Source organism: Kryptolebias marmoratus, linkage group LG1 (assembly GCF_001649575.2).
Source record: "Kryptolebias marmoratus isolate JLee-2015 linkage group LG1, ASM164957v2, whole genome shotgun sequence".
NCBI classification, from domain to species: Eukaryota; Metazoa; Chordata; class Actinopteri; order Cyprinodontiformes; family Rivulidae; genus Kryptolebias; species Kryptolebias marmoratus.
Genome location: NC_051430.1, coordinates 28,863,547 through 28,878,447, shown reverse-complemented (window position 1 = coordinate 28,878,447; position 14,901 = coordinate 28,863,547). Strand labels below are relative to the sequence as shown.

The following is a 14,901-nucleotide window of genomic DNA, read 5'->3' as shown; positions in this document are numbered from 1 at the left end:
ACGCTGTGGTGAGGGGTCAGCTGAAAGAAGAAGAAACAACATTAAAAAAAACAGCCGTGGCGTAGACTTACCTGTGCGCTGTGCGTGATAGCATCAGCCTGCTGGGCGCTGAGGTGGGACAGGACGTCTCTGGGTTCCCTCTCACAGGGGTCATGGAGTCCTGGACCTCCTGTGAAAAAAAACAAAAAACACATCATTGTTTCCAGAGAAGAAACTTTGATCCCATCATTATTTCTCCTCACAATAAACAATAAATAATCCACCAACTACAACTGCTTTAAATCCTGTTATACCTTCATGTGAAGCAAAAACTCCTAAATATTTCAGTGCTGAAGGAGAAACCTCCAATAGGCATTAAAAACCCAGTCACGTCATCACAGGAACTAACTAGCTGCTCCACACTGATCAAAAGAGCAGCTCAGATTTCCCAGATGGAGGATCAGAAAACGAGAACAGTGGTGGAAAAAAAATACATCTGAGAATGTTTCTGTTTATTGGAGCCAAATTGAAAAACATTCATACTTTTGGACCGCTCCGGAATAAAAATGAGCTCTCTGGTATTAAATTTTCACAGGGGTTAGAAAAACACTGCTATTACGTTAAATGAGCAAAATAAGAGTTAAATTGGCTTTCAAGTAAGTAAAAGTTTTAAAGGGAGATAATCTGCACCCTGATTTGGTTTGAATGAACGATACAGTGAAGAATAAAGCAAAGTTTCTGTGCTTATTGACTCTATATGCTCTTTCAATTTTGATAGATACCGATATATATGTTACAACTGAACCAATAAAGGTTTGTTTAATTCTGGAAATATATAAAATGTATAATATGTTGTAGGAAAAATAGGATTTACTGACCAGATTTACTGATCTGCCCTCTGAGATGTCCTCATTAGGTGTAACAGGATTGTCGTGTATGGTGCATACATATCTGTTCATGTTTTAATGTCAGGTTATATTGCTCTTTAAGAGATACGGCCCTTCAAATATGACAAAACTGGTTCTGCTGCCTGAATCCATCTCATCTCTGGGATATTCTGCTTCACATTGATAGAAATCAACAAGCTGGGCCTTCCCGTCTCCCTTCATATTTGCTATGACATCATATACACAATATAAACTGGCAAAGGGATTAAACATTTAGGAAAAAAAGGATTATTGATATTAACATAAAGCAATCATAAATGTTATACTTATATTTGAAAACAACTTGACAAGATTTTTGATAATAAGGAAGAAAAATTACTATTAAAAAGCAAAAAATTACTGCTCTGTGAATGAACTAAAGGAGACTGAGACAGCACCATTTGTTCTGATTATGTTACAAATTAATTATTGAGAGTAGCATCCCTTGAACAAATGCATATCGCCCGCCGTCCTGCAGCAAGGTGCTCTGAGCACAAGATAGGGATGACTCTCAGCTGCTACCACACCAAATTTGAGCTCAAGAACTGTAAATTTAATTAAGTTATAACCATTTTTGTATTCAAGACTGATTAGCTATGGCAGCCATCTCAAATGGAACTGACTTCAAAAGTTATTTAGTTGCAGATGTACATCGAAGGATAACTTTGACAGTTCCATTAAAATTTGTTTTTTGATTTATGGGATTTTGCTAACAGACACTAGAAAAATAAACACTTTATCACCTGTTGGAACAGTATTTCTTGCTTACTTTGTTTTAGGTTTTTTGTCCATGCTTTTTTTTTTTTATAAATTCTGTATTTTTACTCACTGCCTCCAAACTTTAATTCTGTACGAATCATATTTGATATAAGCAATTAAAATGAGGGTCGTGTTTGGGGAAACCAGCTCTGAATTCATCTGTAGCCTCCTGCAGTTTACCAAAAAACGAAGATATGGATGTCAACGCAGCCAAAGAACGGAGCTCAGAGGTCGCAGCGGTGGGCTGACCTGGGAGGAGGATTCCTGAGGCGATGCACTCCATGACGCGGCGCAGGGCTTCACCTGGACCCAACGGCCGGTTACAGGTGGCTATGGCCTTTTCACAGATCAGCTCCAACGGCTACAGAGGAAAAACAGAAAGGCACCGAAACTGAGCTCAAAAAAATGACTCTGTAGTGAATCCCTATATTTAGGAAACATTTCATTTGATAACTGGACTCTGGACGACAAAAAACTCCTGTTAATGCTTCTGGCAGCAAGCAAAAAGACAATCACTAGAAAATGGTTAAAGCCCGAAGCACCCACAGTGGAGGATTGGGTTTCCATTGTACAGGACATTTACACTCTAGAGAAGTTATCTTTTTCTGTTCATGGTCAGAGAGAATCCTTTTTCAGGATCTGGTCTAAATGGACAAACTACGTAAAGTCAGTTATTCCAGTAGATTAAATATAGCCATTTCATGTAAGTACTGCTGTGTTATTTACTATACTTTAATTCAGGATTATGGGAAATGTTTACTATCGACTGTGTTTTACCACAGACAAAAGGAATGTATCGACCTGGCCCTTCCTTACCCCCCCCCCCCACTCACATCTTTTGTTTTCATTGTTCGGTTGTTATTCAAAAACCTTGGATTGGCCTGTGTATTTCTTTTCTTCCTCCCAATGTGGTGGAAACTGGAATGTAAAAATGAATGTATCTTGCCTTTCTAAATAAAAATTAATTAAAAAAAAAAAAAAAAAGACTCTGTTACAGTCATAAAAAGTTGTTTTTAAAAGTAAGCACAGTACACCTGCTGTGTATTCAACAGGACGTCACCTACCCATCCTTTGAGAGGCTGCCACTCTGGCAGGCGGTTGCACATCTGTCTGAGGATCCTCAAAACGATGACGCCAGACTTGAGGTCTGTGACCCGGGCCTAAGCAGACAGATGGACAGAATGGGGGGGCATTTCAACAAGACAGTAAGAGTGGCAGAGCTGCAGAGATCTCTACAAAGTGTGCGTGTGTGCGTTGACACATTCAGCCTTTGAGACGAGGGACTGGAAGCATTTTCATGACCCCTGAAATTTAAATATGCTGCTGACACCACTGTGAAAGGGTGAACTTGACTTTCATCCTGACGTGAACTGTAACAGATACAGAGGAGCAACGGTGTGGAAACAAAAGGCAAAGCAACACGGTCTTTTCATCTAACTGAGACGACTTCAGTGTTGAATCCCGGAGCCTCAGTCCCCCTGGGATCATTTTAATCGTACATTTTCTTTTATAAATATTCTAATTTAACAAACACAACCCTTTCTTAAATTTATAAATATTCTTTCCACAGTCTGCAAGTTTTATTCAGTCAGGAAAAAAAATCTGCCGTCTTAGATTCTTCTTCTGAGACACATAAATATGTAACATCTCAGCTCATCTTTATTTACAAAGACCTTTATATACAACACATTTGATTAAACGGATTTATAGCAACACGCAGAGAAAAGCAGAACAAAAGAAAAACAAAGTATTAAACTCTTCAACCTCACTTCTGAGAATGAAATGTTAAACAACAATTTGGAGAAAAACAATATTTTGTGTGTAGAAGTGTTTTTGATGGTTACACTGAGCTCAGATATCCTTTTTTAAAAGACAAATAAATACTACTTATGCTGCAGACAAAAAGATATTGAAGTGTCCATTATGGATATTGCCTTTAGTTGAGTTTGGAAAAAAACAAACAAACACAGCAGCTCAGCACAAACCCCTCATACCAACTGTCAAGCACGGTGGTGGAGGGCTGATGATTTGTGCACCTTGCATTCACCGAGTCAAACATGTATACCAAAATATTCTCGAGTCAAATGGGACGCCATCTGTCTGACAGCCGAAGGTTGAACTGGTGTTTGTTTACCTTTTCACACTGATTCAACATTTTCTCTGTTCTTGTTAAAGAAGGAGGGACACAGTGTAATATCCTGCGTCGTTAAGTGATATTTTAATTCCCTGACTTAATAAGAACTACGTGTATTTATACACAAAGGTGGAGCTTAATGTTTTTGCCTGTGTTAGCAAAATACTTCATGAACCAGCAGACAGATTTGAATAAAACACTTAGAAAGTAATAACTGGATGCAACTGATTACCAATCAGATGGCCACCTTCTGACACCCAAAATGGATATAACTCAGTCAGTTTTACAGATACTGAGCTAAAGTTTGATGTAGTAGTAGCTGAGAGTCATCCCCAACACATACTGTGAGCACTAACGAATCTTACAATGCTGCATGACTTGGTTTATAAAGTTTGACCAAACTGCTACAACTCTGTCCATTCACAGCAGAATATGATCTTTGCCTGACTTATAAAAGGACTACATGCATTATTTCTATCTCCCTGCTCTGTAAAACCTTAAAAATGAATGAGGTTTTTAATTTTTCACCGTGACTGTATTTATTTAACAGTGCTGTCGTAACGTCACACATGAAACTGCTGGAGAAATCCAAGATTAGCTCATGAACATTTAAGAGAAGATGGTGATGGAGGGTAATTACGCCTGGCCATTAAAGCAAAACAAATTATCTAAGAGATTTACTGAGGCTTTAATTAGTGCCGGATGGCTTCTAATAAAACCAAAAAGGAATTTCTCTCAGGTGGAACAGACACAGTGGATGAGGCAAATGTCACTGATTGTATCTCCAGTTGTTAGAAATGGCTGGAGATTTTCAGGTCTATGATTTTCACTTTATGACGATGAAACAGAATCCTGCTTCATCTTCAGGCCACACGGCTGCAGCTTCACTTTCAAACAGTTTGGCATTTAGCTCCTCATCCCTGAGGGGAAACTCCTCACTGATCCACCTGGCCTCCACTCTCATCTGCCTCAGAACATGCAGGACCGCAAAGCTGCAGGTCAGCAAAAAAAACCAAAAACATCATTTACTGAAGAATTTCTTCATGACCTCATGTCAGGTGGAGTTACTTCGATCTGACATGTTCTTCCTCTATCTGACCCAAAACATATGCTATCCTCATGCCCTGCGTTAACTGATTATACAGGATGGCAAAAGCTTCTGTGTTGTGTGCCAGTAACAACTTAAGGTTATGGGTAATTAATGCCGTTTCTTTACTATATTTTTATAGCGAGCTAATATGAAAAGCGAGTGATAACGCCATTTTATCTATCTGTTAGCGAAATATGTCATGAACCAACACATACTCAGACTGCTAGCCAATCGAGCAAAGCCTTTATTTAAAAGTTTTGCATTAACTGTTTTAGTTAGCAAAACAAAAACAAATGTAACTCCTATTTCCAACTTTTATGGGCAATATGTATTGCTTCAAGATATACTAGATTAATTTAGATTTAATTCAAAATAAATCAAAAGTAAACAGACCTGTCAAAAGAATTCTACTTCAAGCTTTTAAAATGTAAAACAACTATAAGCGAGCATATTTTACGCCAATCCAGGAACAATTTAACAGTAAACAGGTTGATATTACCCAGAGAAGAAACAAAGATTCATCTGGGAAAACTTACTGTAAATAAAATAAAGAATTAAGAACCAAAGACTTGCAGGAGACAGAGTTTCAGGTGGAGCTGGTTGGAATTAGAATCAGCCAGGATTTAATATCAGCTTGTTTTCCTGCAACAACCTGACTGCCTCTTTGTTTCTCTGCCTGAAACGAGGCTCCGCTTCATTAAAACAGTGTCTTTATTATGCTAATAACTCGCAGAACCTGGATGCCATCATGTTTTCCCGAAACCATATTTGCTGCTGAACATAACAGCCGATGAATGTAAATTTACAGAGGCATGTTTTGAGACTACCGGCTGCCAGAAAAAAAATAAAGACACTGTGAGTGAATTTGTCAGCAGCCCAGCTGTGCTCACCTGGAACCACTTGGCGTGTCGGAGTGCAGCCAGCGCTCCCTGGCACTTCTGTCTGTCTAAGACATCTTCCTCCTCCTCCTGCTCCTTACCATCGTTCTCCTCCCGCTCCTCATCGCCAGCCTGATCGTCCTCCTCTGGACAAACAAACAGGATGAGACGAGATGAGACCACTCACTCGCAGACATTTAGGCAGCACGGTCGGACAGCTAATTATAAGGCAAACCCACTGATCTGACCAAATGAGCTAGGAACAGAGTGAAATTTGAGGGCTCACATGATTTTTTAATTTTTTCTGGGAGAACAGGGATTTTCATGCACAAGGCAGGATCTTTTGTAACACTGACAGGAACCAAAGTAGATGTAAGAACATGCGTCTTGCTGCTGGGCTGGAGCCTCGCTCAGGATGCAGATCAGTGGCTGAAGGAACACGGCAGATTAGTGTGTTATCAATTACTGCACAAGACGAAAATGAAGAGCATGGTGACAACCAAGGACCAAAAGTCCGATTAATGATTACACTGTACAACCCCAATTACAAAGAAGTTGGGACATTGAATAAAATGTAAATAAAAGCAGAATGAAATGATTTGCAAATCTCATTCACAATGGAACATAGTAAACACTAAGACATTGTACCATTTTTGGTAAAAATAGTATCATTTAGCATTTTATGGTAGCAATACATCTCTAAAAGGTTGCTTCAGGTCCATGTTTCCCTCTGTGAAGCATCCTCTTTTCTTTTAACATTGGTCTGTAAACGTCTCGGACCTGAAGAGAGCAGCTGCTGGAGGTTTTGGAGGGAAAGTTGTCCCATTCTGGTCTGATGGAGGATTCTAGCTGTTCAGTCCTGGCTCTTCTTTGCTGGATGGGAGAACATGTCCTAAAACCTGGAGATACTTTTCTGCATTGATGGAGCCTTTCCAGATGTGTAAGCTGCCCATGTCGGAGGCATTAATGCACCCCCATACCATCAGAGAGGCAGGCTTTGATAACATGCTGGATGGTCCCTCTCCTATTTAGTACAGAGGATGTACTGTTTGTAGTTTGCAACATCACAAGCAGCTAATACGGACTTTCAGCCTCAGAGATTTCTCCACATTCTTAAAATCTTTTGATATTGTGAACTGTAGATGATGTGATATTCAAAGACTGCTCAATTTTCCTTTTATGAACATTATTTTCAAATTGTTCCACTCTTTTTAGACACATATTCTGGTGAACGTCTGCCCAACTTTACTTCTGAGAGTCAGCGTCTCTAAAACACTCCATTATACCCAGTCCTCTTACTGACCTGTTGCCAATTAACCTAACTAGTTGTTTTTTTACCCTGTACCACTTTCTTTTACAGCCTTTTGTTGCCCTTATCAAAACTTACTTTGAAATGTGTTCCATGCAAAATTTCTTAGTTTTAATATGTTTACTATGTTCCATTGTGAATAAAATATGGGTTTATGGGATTTGCAAATCTTGCATTCTGTTCTAGTTTTCATTTTACACAACATCCCAACCATTTTGGAATTGGGGTTGTAGATTTAGGGAGGAAAAAAAACCGCTCAGGATTGCCTGAAAACGGGGACTGTCAGAGATCAGTGGTCAAACACTTGTTATTCCACTTGAGGAGAAAACCAATCATCCTGCTCTGCAGTTTTCTGAAGCGCCATGCCAGCATTTTCACTCTTGTGGGGTCGGTCAGATGTTTATGTTTGAAACAGCTTCTCCACACCAGGTTCCTGTGGGGAGCGCTCCTGCCATGACCGGAGGCCGAGCCATGGGAGGATGACGGCAGAAGAAAAAGAAGAGGAGTGACAACAGATGACAACATAAACATCTGAGAGTGAGAACGCCACCCTGGAAAGAAAGTGAAGGCTGTTTGTTCTCAGGAGCAGCTGAAGGGGAGCTTGCTGTGGGGCAGACAAGCAAAAAGGGAGAACAGACTGCAGACCACATAAATGAAATTTAGTTTGAAACTCTGCCTTCTTACGTTTCAAATATTACCTCCTAATCAATGTCCTTTAGAGCCATTACGGTTTTAAAGACCTGTCTCAAATGAGCACAGATTGAATCGAGATATTTCCTGCTGTAATAGAGTATCAAGAAAATTAATTACTCAAATTCCAGTTATCTGACGTCTTTAAATTCCAGTTTGTCTACCGGCCTGCAACAGACCTGCAGGAGGGCGAACTGAGCGTGTGGTTTAGCAGTCTGTTTCTGTACAGGTCAAAGTGAAAAAGGATGAAAGAGATGGAGGACAAACAAAGGAACCGATGAGAGACGCAGGTTTTTTATCCCGAGTTACTCCTTTAAGACCAAAGACTGAGGACCCTCATGGTCTGCCTCTGAACCGCAGTCAGTCCTCTCCAACACTAATGAACAGCACGGCCAATTCTATTATTATTTTAAAAAAAACAACATGAAACAAAACATTAGAATTTCAGCTTTTTTTCCAGGTACTTGCATCTAGATCTGTTGCCAAATGTAGAACAGAGGTCCCAAATTTTTCAGCCTTTAAACGACAAAATAAAAGCTACAGAGACTCGTGACCAGCAGAGACTGGTTGAAGCATCCAAATATTCTTAAAAAGCTAGATTCCATTACTGTATATCCATTTAGTCCAGCAGTTTTTAGCTCTCTGTAACAGTTAGGGCTAAATATGTGACTGGAAAACTTTTCAAGAGCCCCCACTTGGTGGTTCATGACCCCCAGGGGCAACCTGAGCCCAACTTTAGGAAACTCTAGCTGAGAAGGCAGCAGTGTTTAAAACAGAACAGCATCAGATTATTCTTAGATCAGCAAACATATGAGAACAGAAGAACACTACCTAAAAGCTAAAAGTAGGAAAAAAGTGGTCCATCTTGAAACTGAAAGCTTAAAGCATCAAAGGGCTGTCTAAAAGCTAAAAGTAGCAGAATGGTTGATAAACGTACCTAAAGGTTAGCTGAAAGTAGCATGAAAAGACAAAAACAGCAATTATGCTCAAGCAGATTTCAAAAACAACATTTTCTAAAAGAGCTGAAGAGATCTTGATGTATTCTATGGGGAAAATATTTGTAAATAAGTTCATATTTATGCTTTTATTTACGTGTTTATGATCAGCTCACTGTTTGTTTTTTACTCTCAAGATGGAGACAAACGGCAGATTTCCAGAGGCGGACCATGAAGGAGCAGTCACTTGCTGGTCGACAACCACCACTAAATTCTCCTCAACACCATCAGCTTAAGATGATTTTGATTAGTGATCAGGACATCCAATTTATTCAGTTAATGCTGTTGTTACGACATGAAATTATGGGATGTCACTCTGAGCCAACAGGAATCATCCAGCCCCGATAAATAAAGCGCAGCGATGCGGATCGAGGGCTGCTGGGACACAGATTCACTTTGTCCTTTTAGGCTGTGTGCTCGGCAGGAGACATGGACCAGAATTTCATGGTGACCCAGAGTTAGACGGAGGAAGGAAAAACAGGAGGGGTGAAGAGAAGAAAGTGGTTTGGTTTGAAAGCTTGGATGTTGTTGTTGTTGTCGGGGAAGCCCCTTGTACCCGGGGTTTCCTGCTGCTGGGTGCGGGGGGCGCCTCGTCAGCAGCGGGTCTGGTGAGGAGTTTCGGTCTACGCGGCGAGCCGACCTGCGGAGCTACGGCAACAGAATCAACAGTCAGTGAGCAGAGGTCGTCTGCGGGAGCTGCACCATAAAAACTGAGACCCAGAGGGGGACCAGTTAGAGGGTTAATGGTCTGTCAGCAGGAAAAACAAACAAATGGATGACTCTCAGAAGAGTCCACGTGATGCAACATTTACTTAGATTCAAAATGAGAACTGATGCAGTCTATTAAAATGCTAATAATGTGTTTTGATATTTGAAACATTCAGATCAATTAGTCAAAACCTGCAGCTAATGCCTGAAAATGCATTAAGAAATAAATTATGTAAGGGACACATTGGTTCAAATAAACTAACTTCAAAAAATTCTTTACAACTGATTAAAGTTTGGAGATGATCGACATTATCAAACACAAAAAAGGGCTATAACTCTAACAATACTAACAATACTGAGCTGAAATGTGATGTGGTAGTAGTCGGGTCTTTAACAACACTCCGAGTGTGATATCGAACAAAACGTTTATTTTCAAGGTTTGACCAAATGGCTACAGCAAATGATGGTTTTAGTTTCAAACTCTCACATGAAAGATATAAAAGGCATAAATTCCTTCAAGGCCTTTAATTGTCAGATGCTTTTATGGCATACTGAAGTATAATCACAGGCATTTCATAAGACTTTAATTGATAATTACACTAGTTTTATGCAAAGAGTTAACATCTGCAGTGTTGGTTCTTATTTGTCCAGATCTCTGCAATTCACCCTGGCAGGCTGTCAGTCAACTTCTGGGCCAAATCAAAGCTTTTGGTCATGAATGCAAAGTACCAATCCTCCTCCTCTTCTTCCACAGCCATGCTTTCGTAATACGAGCAGCTTTTGTACAAGAAGTTTTGTATCATCTTGTCTAAAAATGCAAGACCATTACCCAAAGATTTGGTTTTAAAGGCAGCAGATATTGCTTAAAAATCTCTGCTGGACTTGTCATTGATGCTGCCATCAGAAGGAGAAATAAGCCACAGAACTTCGGCTTTTGGACACCTTGCTGATATTGATAACTTTTATGAAATTATGTTTAAAATCCCTGCTAACATCTGTCTGAAATAATCTTTTAATTTCGTTCTTATTACTTCTCATTATAAGCATTTTTCTGAGTGTGTTTTTGGCCTGAAAGGCAAAAATTAATGTACATTTGCAAACTTGGACAAAAAAAATAAAATAAATTGAGCCAGTTTTGCAGAGCTTGTACAGTACTTTTTAATCAGTCAAGACAAGTAAAAATGAGACTAATCATTTATTTCTCTAAGCAGCTGACTAAAAAAGACAGCAATAAAATATATTAAATCTCCTCCAGTTTGTTATTTCGGCAGTCTAATAAGTCATTAAGAGATAGAAGTAGATTGGAACTATTAAAGTGGCGATAAAATCATGCAGAGAATAAAAAACTTTCAGATAAAAGTGTACATCAGCTGCAGGTTTAGCTGACGGGTTGAGGTGCAGCGATTCTGTCAATAAGACTTCCTGATCTGATAAAGCTGTCATTTCTGACACCTGAATGTGAAGGAATTAAATTTTTAATAAGTAAGACTTGACTTCTGTTTCACATGAACTTCAGCTGAGAACAAAAACTCTCTCTCCTCTCCCCCTCGCTTCACTTTTAGTTTCACTCATTTGGCTACAGTTCTGGAGAGCTTGGTTTCAGATCACTTCAAATTTAAAAGAAATATGTTTTGAAAGCGCTAAAAAGAGCACCCCTGATGGAAATCGGATGAGTGAATCTTTCCTTATTAGAGCTGCAGTATGACTCAATCTGTCACCTGAGACAGAGACATCGCCTTTTTCCGTCGATCCCAACCAAACAGATCCCCTGCAGAAATCACCTCCCTGTCCATCTGCTATTTCCACTACACTTGACCCAGATCCATATCACCCCTTCTCCTTTTCCTCTGGTTCCCCTCTCAGCTTTCAGGCCTCTTCAGGTTTCATCCTGCACAGTTTTTCCTCCTCTGCCACCCACTCTGAGCTCAAGTTTTACTTTTATATCCTTACATTCTGGCATATTCCTTTTATTCTGCTTCATAAAACAAAAAACAGAGAAGGGGGGGTTGGAGTAAATACCTTCTCCTGTGCTGTGTTCTTCCCTCATGGCTAAAGAAGAGAGGGTGATCTTCAGTGAGAGTCGGGGGTCTTTGGCGCTGGAGACCTGGATGGCTGCCTCGGGAACGCACAACTGCACTTCATATTTGTCGTCCGTCATCGTCTGCGAGGCAGAGCGACACAGGTAATTAAAAACTGAACACTGAAGCTGCAAGGAACAAGGTGCTACCGTCAAACCAGTACAAACAACATGATGATAAAGTGATTTATGTGCTTGTGTGTAAATAGGAGGAAGGAAACCGAGGACTGTCCAGGATCAACGACTGATTGAGTTCAAACCAGCATTTAGTGACTTTAAAAATAATGTCATTAAATAAAATGTTTTTTTTTTTTCCTTCTCTGTTGCAGTATTTTGTTTGTTTTTGACTTTTTAAAGTATTTAATGTAATCAATTTTTTTTTTACTAATTTAAACAATTTTATAAAAATGAGATTATAAAGTAAGTTGCCATTTGTTTGGTAATTTTTTCCTCAGAAAGCTACTTACTTGCTCCATTTTTGTCTTCTTATGCTATTTTTAGCTTTAGCTGCTGTTTTGTTAGGCTTTTAGCAACTCTTCTGCAAATTTGATCTTACCTACAACTTTACTAATTTTGGGTTTCAGATATTGTTTTGTAAATTTTACCTTTTAGCTGCGGTTTTGCTCATTTTAGTTCCGTTCTGCTTGTTTTAATCTTTAACAACTTGTTTTCAGTAATTTTAGGACTCAGCATTCACACTGCACTTCCACAGAAAATACAAATTTCTCTGGTTTTATTAGTTTGTAATAAATCACTGTGTTGGTCAACCTCTAATAAAACAGACTACTCTAGGTCCACATTGGACAGACTTTTATTTTGTCAACATCTAACAGGTTTATCGAAGCAACAGCAGTTTAATTTTTTCTGCTCGTTTCATCCAGTTTTCGCTCCTGTTGGTCTTGCCAGACAATTCCCAGCATGCCCAACTGTCTTGTTTTTCCTCAGGATAAGAATTACCTTCTGTGGCACGTTTTCAACTACATTCTCTCAATCTGGTCTCTGCGAGAGCCGTCCCCATTCATCACCCCTCGGCTTGTCAATCTCCAGTGTGGTTGAGGAAATGAGAGCTTCAGCCGGTTTCCTCCCTTGATGATGAAGCATGGACGGCAGCTGCGGTGTGTAATTAACTGGGATCAGGGCACAGGAAGCACATTTAGCACGTTAACGGCGGTGCTGCTTTGTTAGTGATCATTTGTTGGAAAGGAGACGGGGAAACACCAGAGACCCACGTGAAAGGTGGTGATCCTCTAATAAAATTATCCGCTTGACTGGTCAGATCTTGAGTTGGGATGTTAAGACTTGGCAGGCTCTGAGGGCTCCTGGGATGCATAAAGTAAGAAATAAAAAATAAAAAACACCAGGAAAGAGTCGGGGACAGAGATAGTCCCACTGTCTGGGCTTTCATCTCAAGGAAACAGAAAGGTAGAGCTAAATTAATGTAGTCCCTCTCAGATCATATTCACTTCAAACTATCTCCTCTGGATCTTTCATCGACTAAAAATAATTATTTTATCTAGTTTCAGAGTAAAAACATCATCAACATCACAAATTTCTTTGTTGTATTCCTGAAACAAATGACATTGTTTTTTAAATAATGCTGTTAATAATTTAAATACGCTCCTCTAACATGCTTTTCAGGACTAAAGTAATAAAAATGGACAAAGGATCAGGTGAACATAAATTACAGTTTCTTCTGTTAGAAATATACGACATGTTTTATTTACTCAAGCCAATTTTAATGAAGTGCTGATCTTATAAAGCACCCCACAGAGATAATCTTTAAGGATTAACAGAAGGTTGCATAATAGTGCGACTTTGCTCCACAGCAGACTACGTCACCGGTATTCAACATTTCTCCTCAGACTCAGGCGACGAAGCATTGTCCTGCATAAAGATTGCTGAATGCTTAAAAACAGCATCTCCCAGGAGCTCACAGCAGGTTTGAGAGTTAGATTTAAGTCGAGATTCAAACAGAAAAAAGGTCCAGCTGGCTTGTTTTTACAGAGAGAGACCTAAACCGGAGCCCTCCTCCAACCTGCTGGATGTGTGGCGTTTTAGTCCAGCTCAGATCCATCCATCTGCTCCGACAGTCACCGTCACTCCATCTGCCCAGAAAACCTTCCTGAAATCCATCCTCAAGCTGCGAGTTTCATTCAGCAGCTGCCACGTCTCAGCCGTCCTCGGGCTTTCAACCGCACTCAGCCTGGTTCGGCTCTGAAACGCGCTGGTTTTGGAGGAAAATCTTTCCGGGTTGGCGACAAACAGCGAAAGGCGTTCGTGAGGGAGTTTCCGAAATGTCTTGAAACATTCGTGAGGTTCCCAATTTCCTCACGTGAGGCTGCTGGAATTTTGAATTATGTTTTAAAAATCTGCAGGGCAAATCTTCTTTCATATTAGTCACAGACCCATTGTGGGCATCTGAAACCCGTCTTAAATGCTGAGTCAGCATTCACATTATTGTGAGCAGTTTTGTCTTTAAATTCTTTACAATCAAACTACTTCTGCTTTATTATTTTAACCATTCATATATCAAAATGATCAGTTTGATTGGGAATAATGTGCTATGACTCATGGCTTTTGGGACATTTACAGTTTTCAAGAAATTTTACTTTATTTATGAAAGTTTTCCCTATAGAAAAAAATTGAGATTAAAAATTGTCCTGTTATCCATTTCAGCAAACTTGCTCTACTTTTGTCTATTTGTCATGTATCATTTAGCTTTTTTCAGCTCTCATTCTGCTCGCTTTAATTTCTGTTCAGCTTGTTTCAACTTTAAAAATCCACTTTTCAGCTTTTTATAACAAATTTCACACTCAGCCAGCACACACTGCATCTTCTTGCAAAAAGGCAAATTTTTCTAGTTATTATTATGTTTTTGTAGCCATTAGGGTGTCAGTTTGTCTCTCCTCTAATGTCACAGAACAAACTCTGCTTTTATCCCAAATAAAAAACTTCTGGCAGCTCTCTGAGGACGAGGTTTGGTTCAGAGAAATGTTTCTGTAGTCGTCAGGGCTCGAGTCCTGAGAAGCCCGGTGGTACAGGTGTGGCTGAGCATACCTGGATCTGCAGGGGGAGGTTGGCGCTGATGGTGTACAGCAGCAGCTTGGTGGGTTTCTCTCTGCACATCAGCACCAGCTCCAGGTTCATGTCTTCTTTGATCAGCAGGCCTTTGGCCACCAGGCCGACACGCGTCACCCCACACAGCACAGATGTACCGTCACACCTGAGGGCAGATGGAGGACAGCCAGCGCCGGATTATCGCTGAGCCGCACAGAGCGATCTCACACACACACACACACACACACATTGCAGCCGGAGAACAAGCACTGAGCTGCTGAACACGTTTAATTATGGAT

General features: G+C 40.0%; 1 protein-coding gene across 4 annotated transcripts in view; it reads right to left on the bottom strand.

Moving 5' to 3' along the window:
• LOC108242807 (spermatid perinuclear RNA-binding protein) overlaps nucleotides 1–14,901 on the bottom strand; it is a 76,512-nt gene that overhangs the window by 19,188 nt on the left and 42,423 nt on the right. For 3 of the 4 annotated variants that reach the window (XM_017427885.3, XM_017427888.3, XM_017427887.3), the window contains exons 4-9: nucleotides 14,603–14,768; nucleotides 11,488–11,629; nucleotides 5,779–5,912; nucleotides 2,729–2,824; nucleotides 1,914–2,025; nucleotides 72–169 (exon numbers count right to left, since the gene is read on the bottom strand). In XM_017427885.3, coding sequence (XP_017283374.1) covers nucleotides 72–169; nucleotides 1,914–2,025; nucleotides 2,729–2,824; nucleotides 5,779–5,912; nucleotides 11,488–11,629; nucleotides 14,603–14,768 — 748 coding nt within the window. Of the gene's footprint in view, nucleotides 1–71; nucleotides 170–1,913; nucleotides 2,026–2,728; nucleotides 2,825–5,778; nucleotides 5,913–11,487; nucleotides 11,630–12,502; nucleotides 12,673–12,774; nucleotides 12,865–14,602; nucleotides 14,769–14,901 lie in introns of those variants that run through there. The other variant, XM_017427889.3, reaches the window with a different exon arrangement.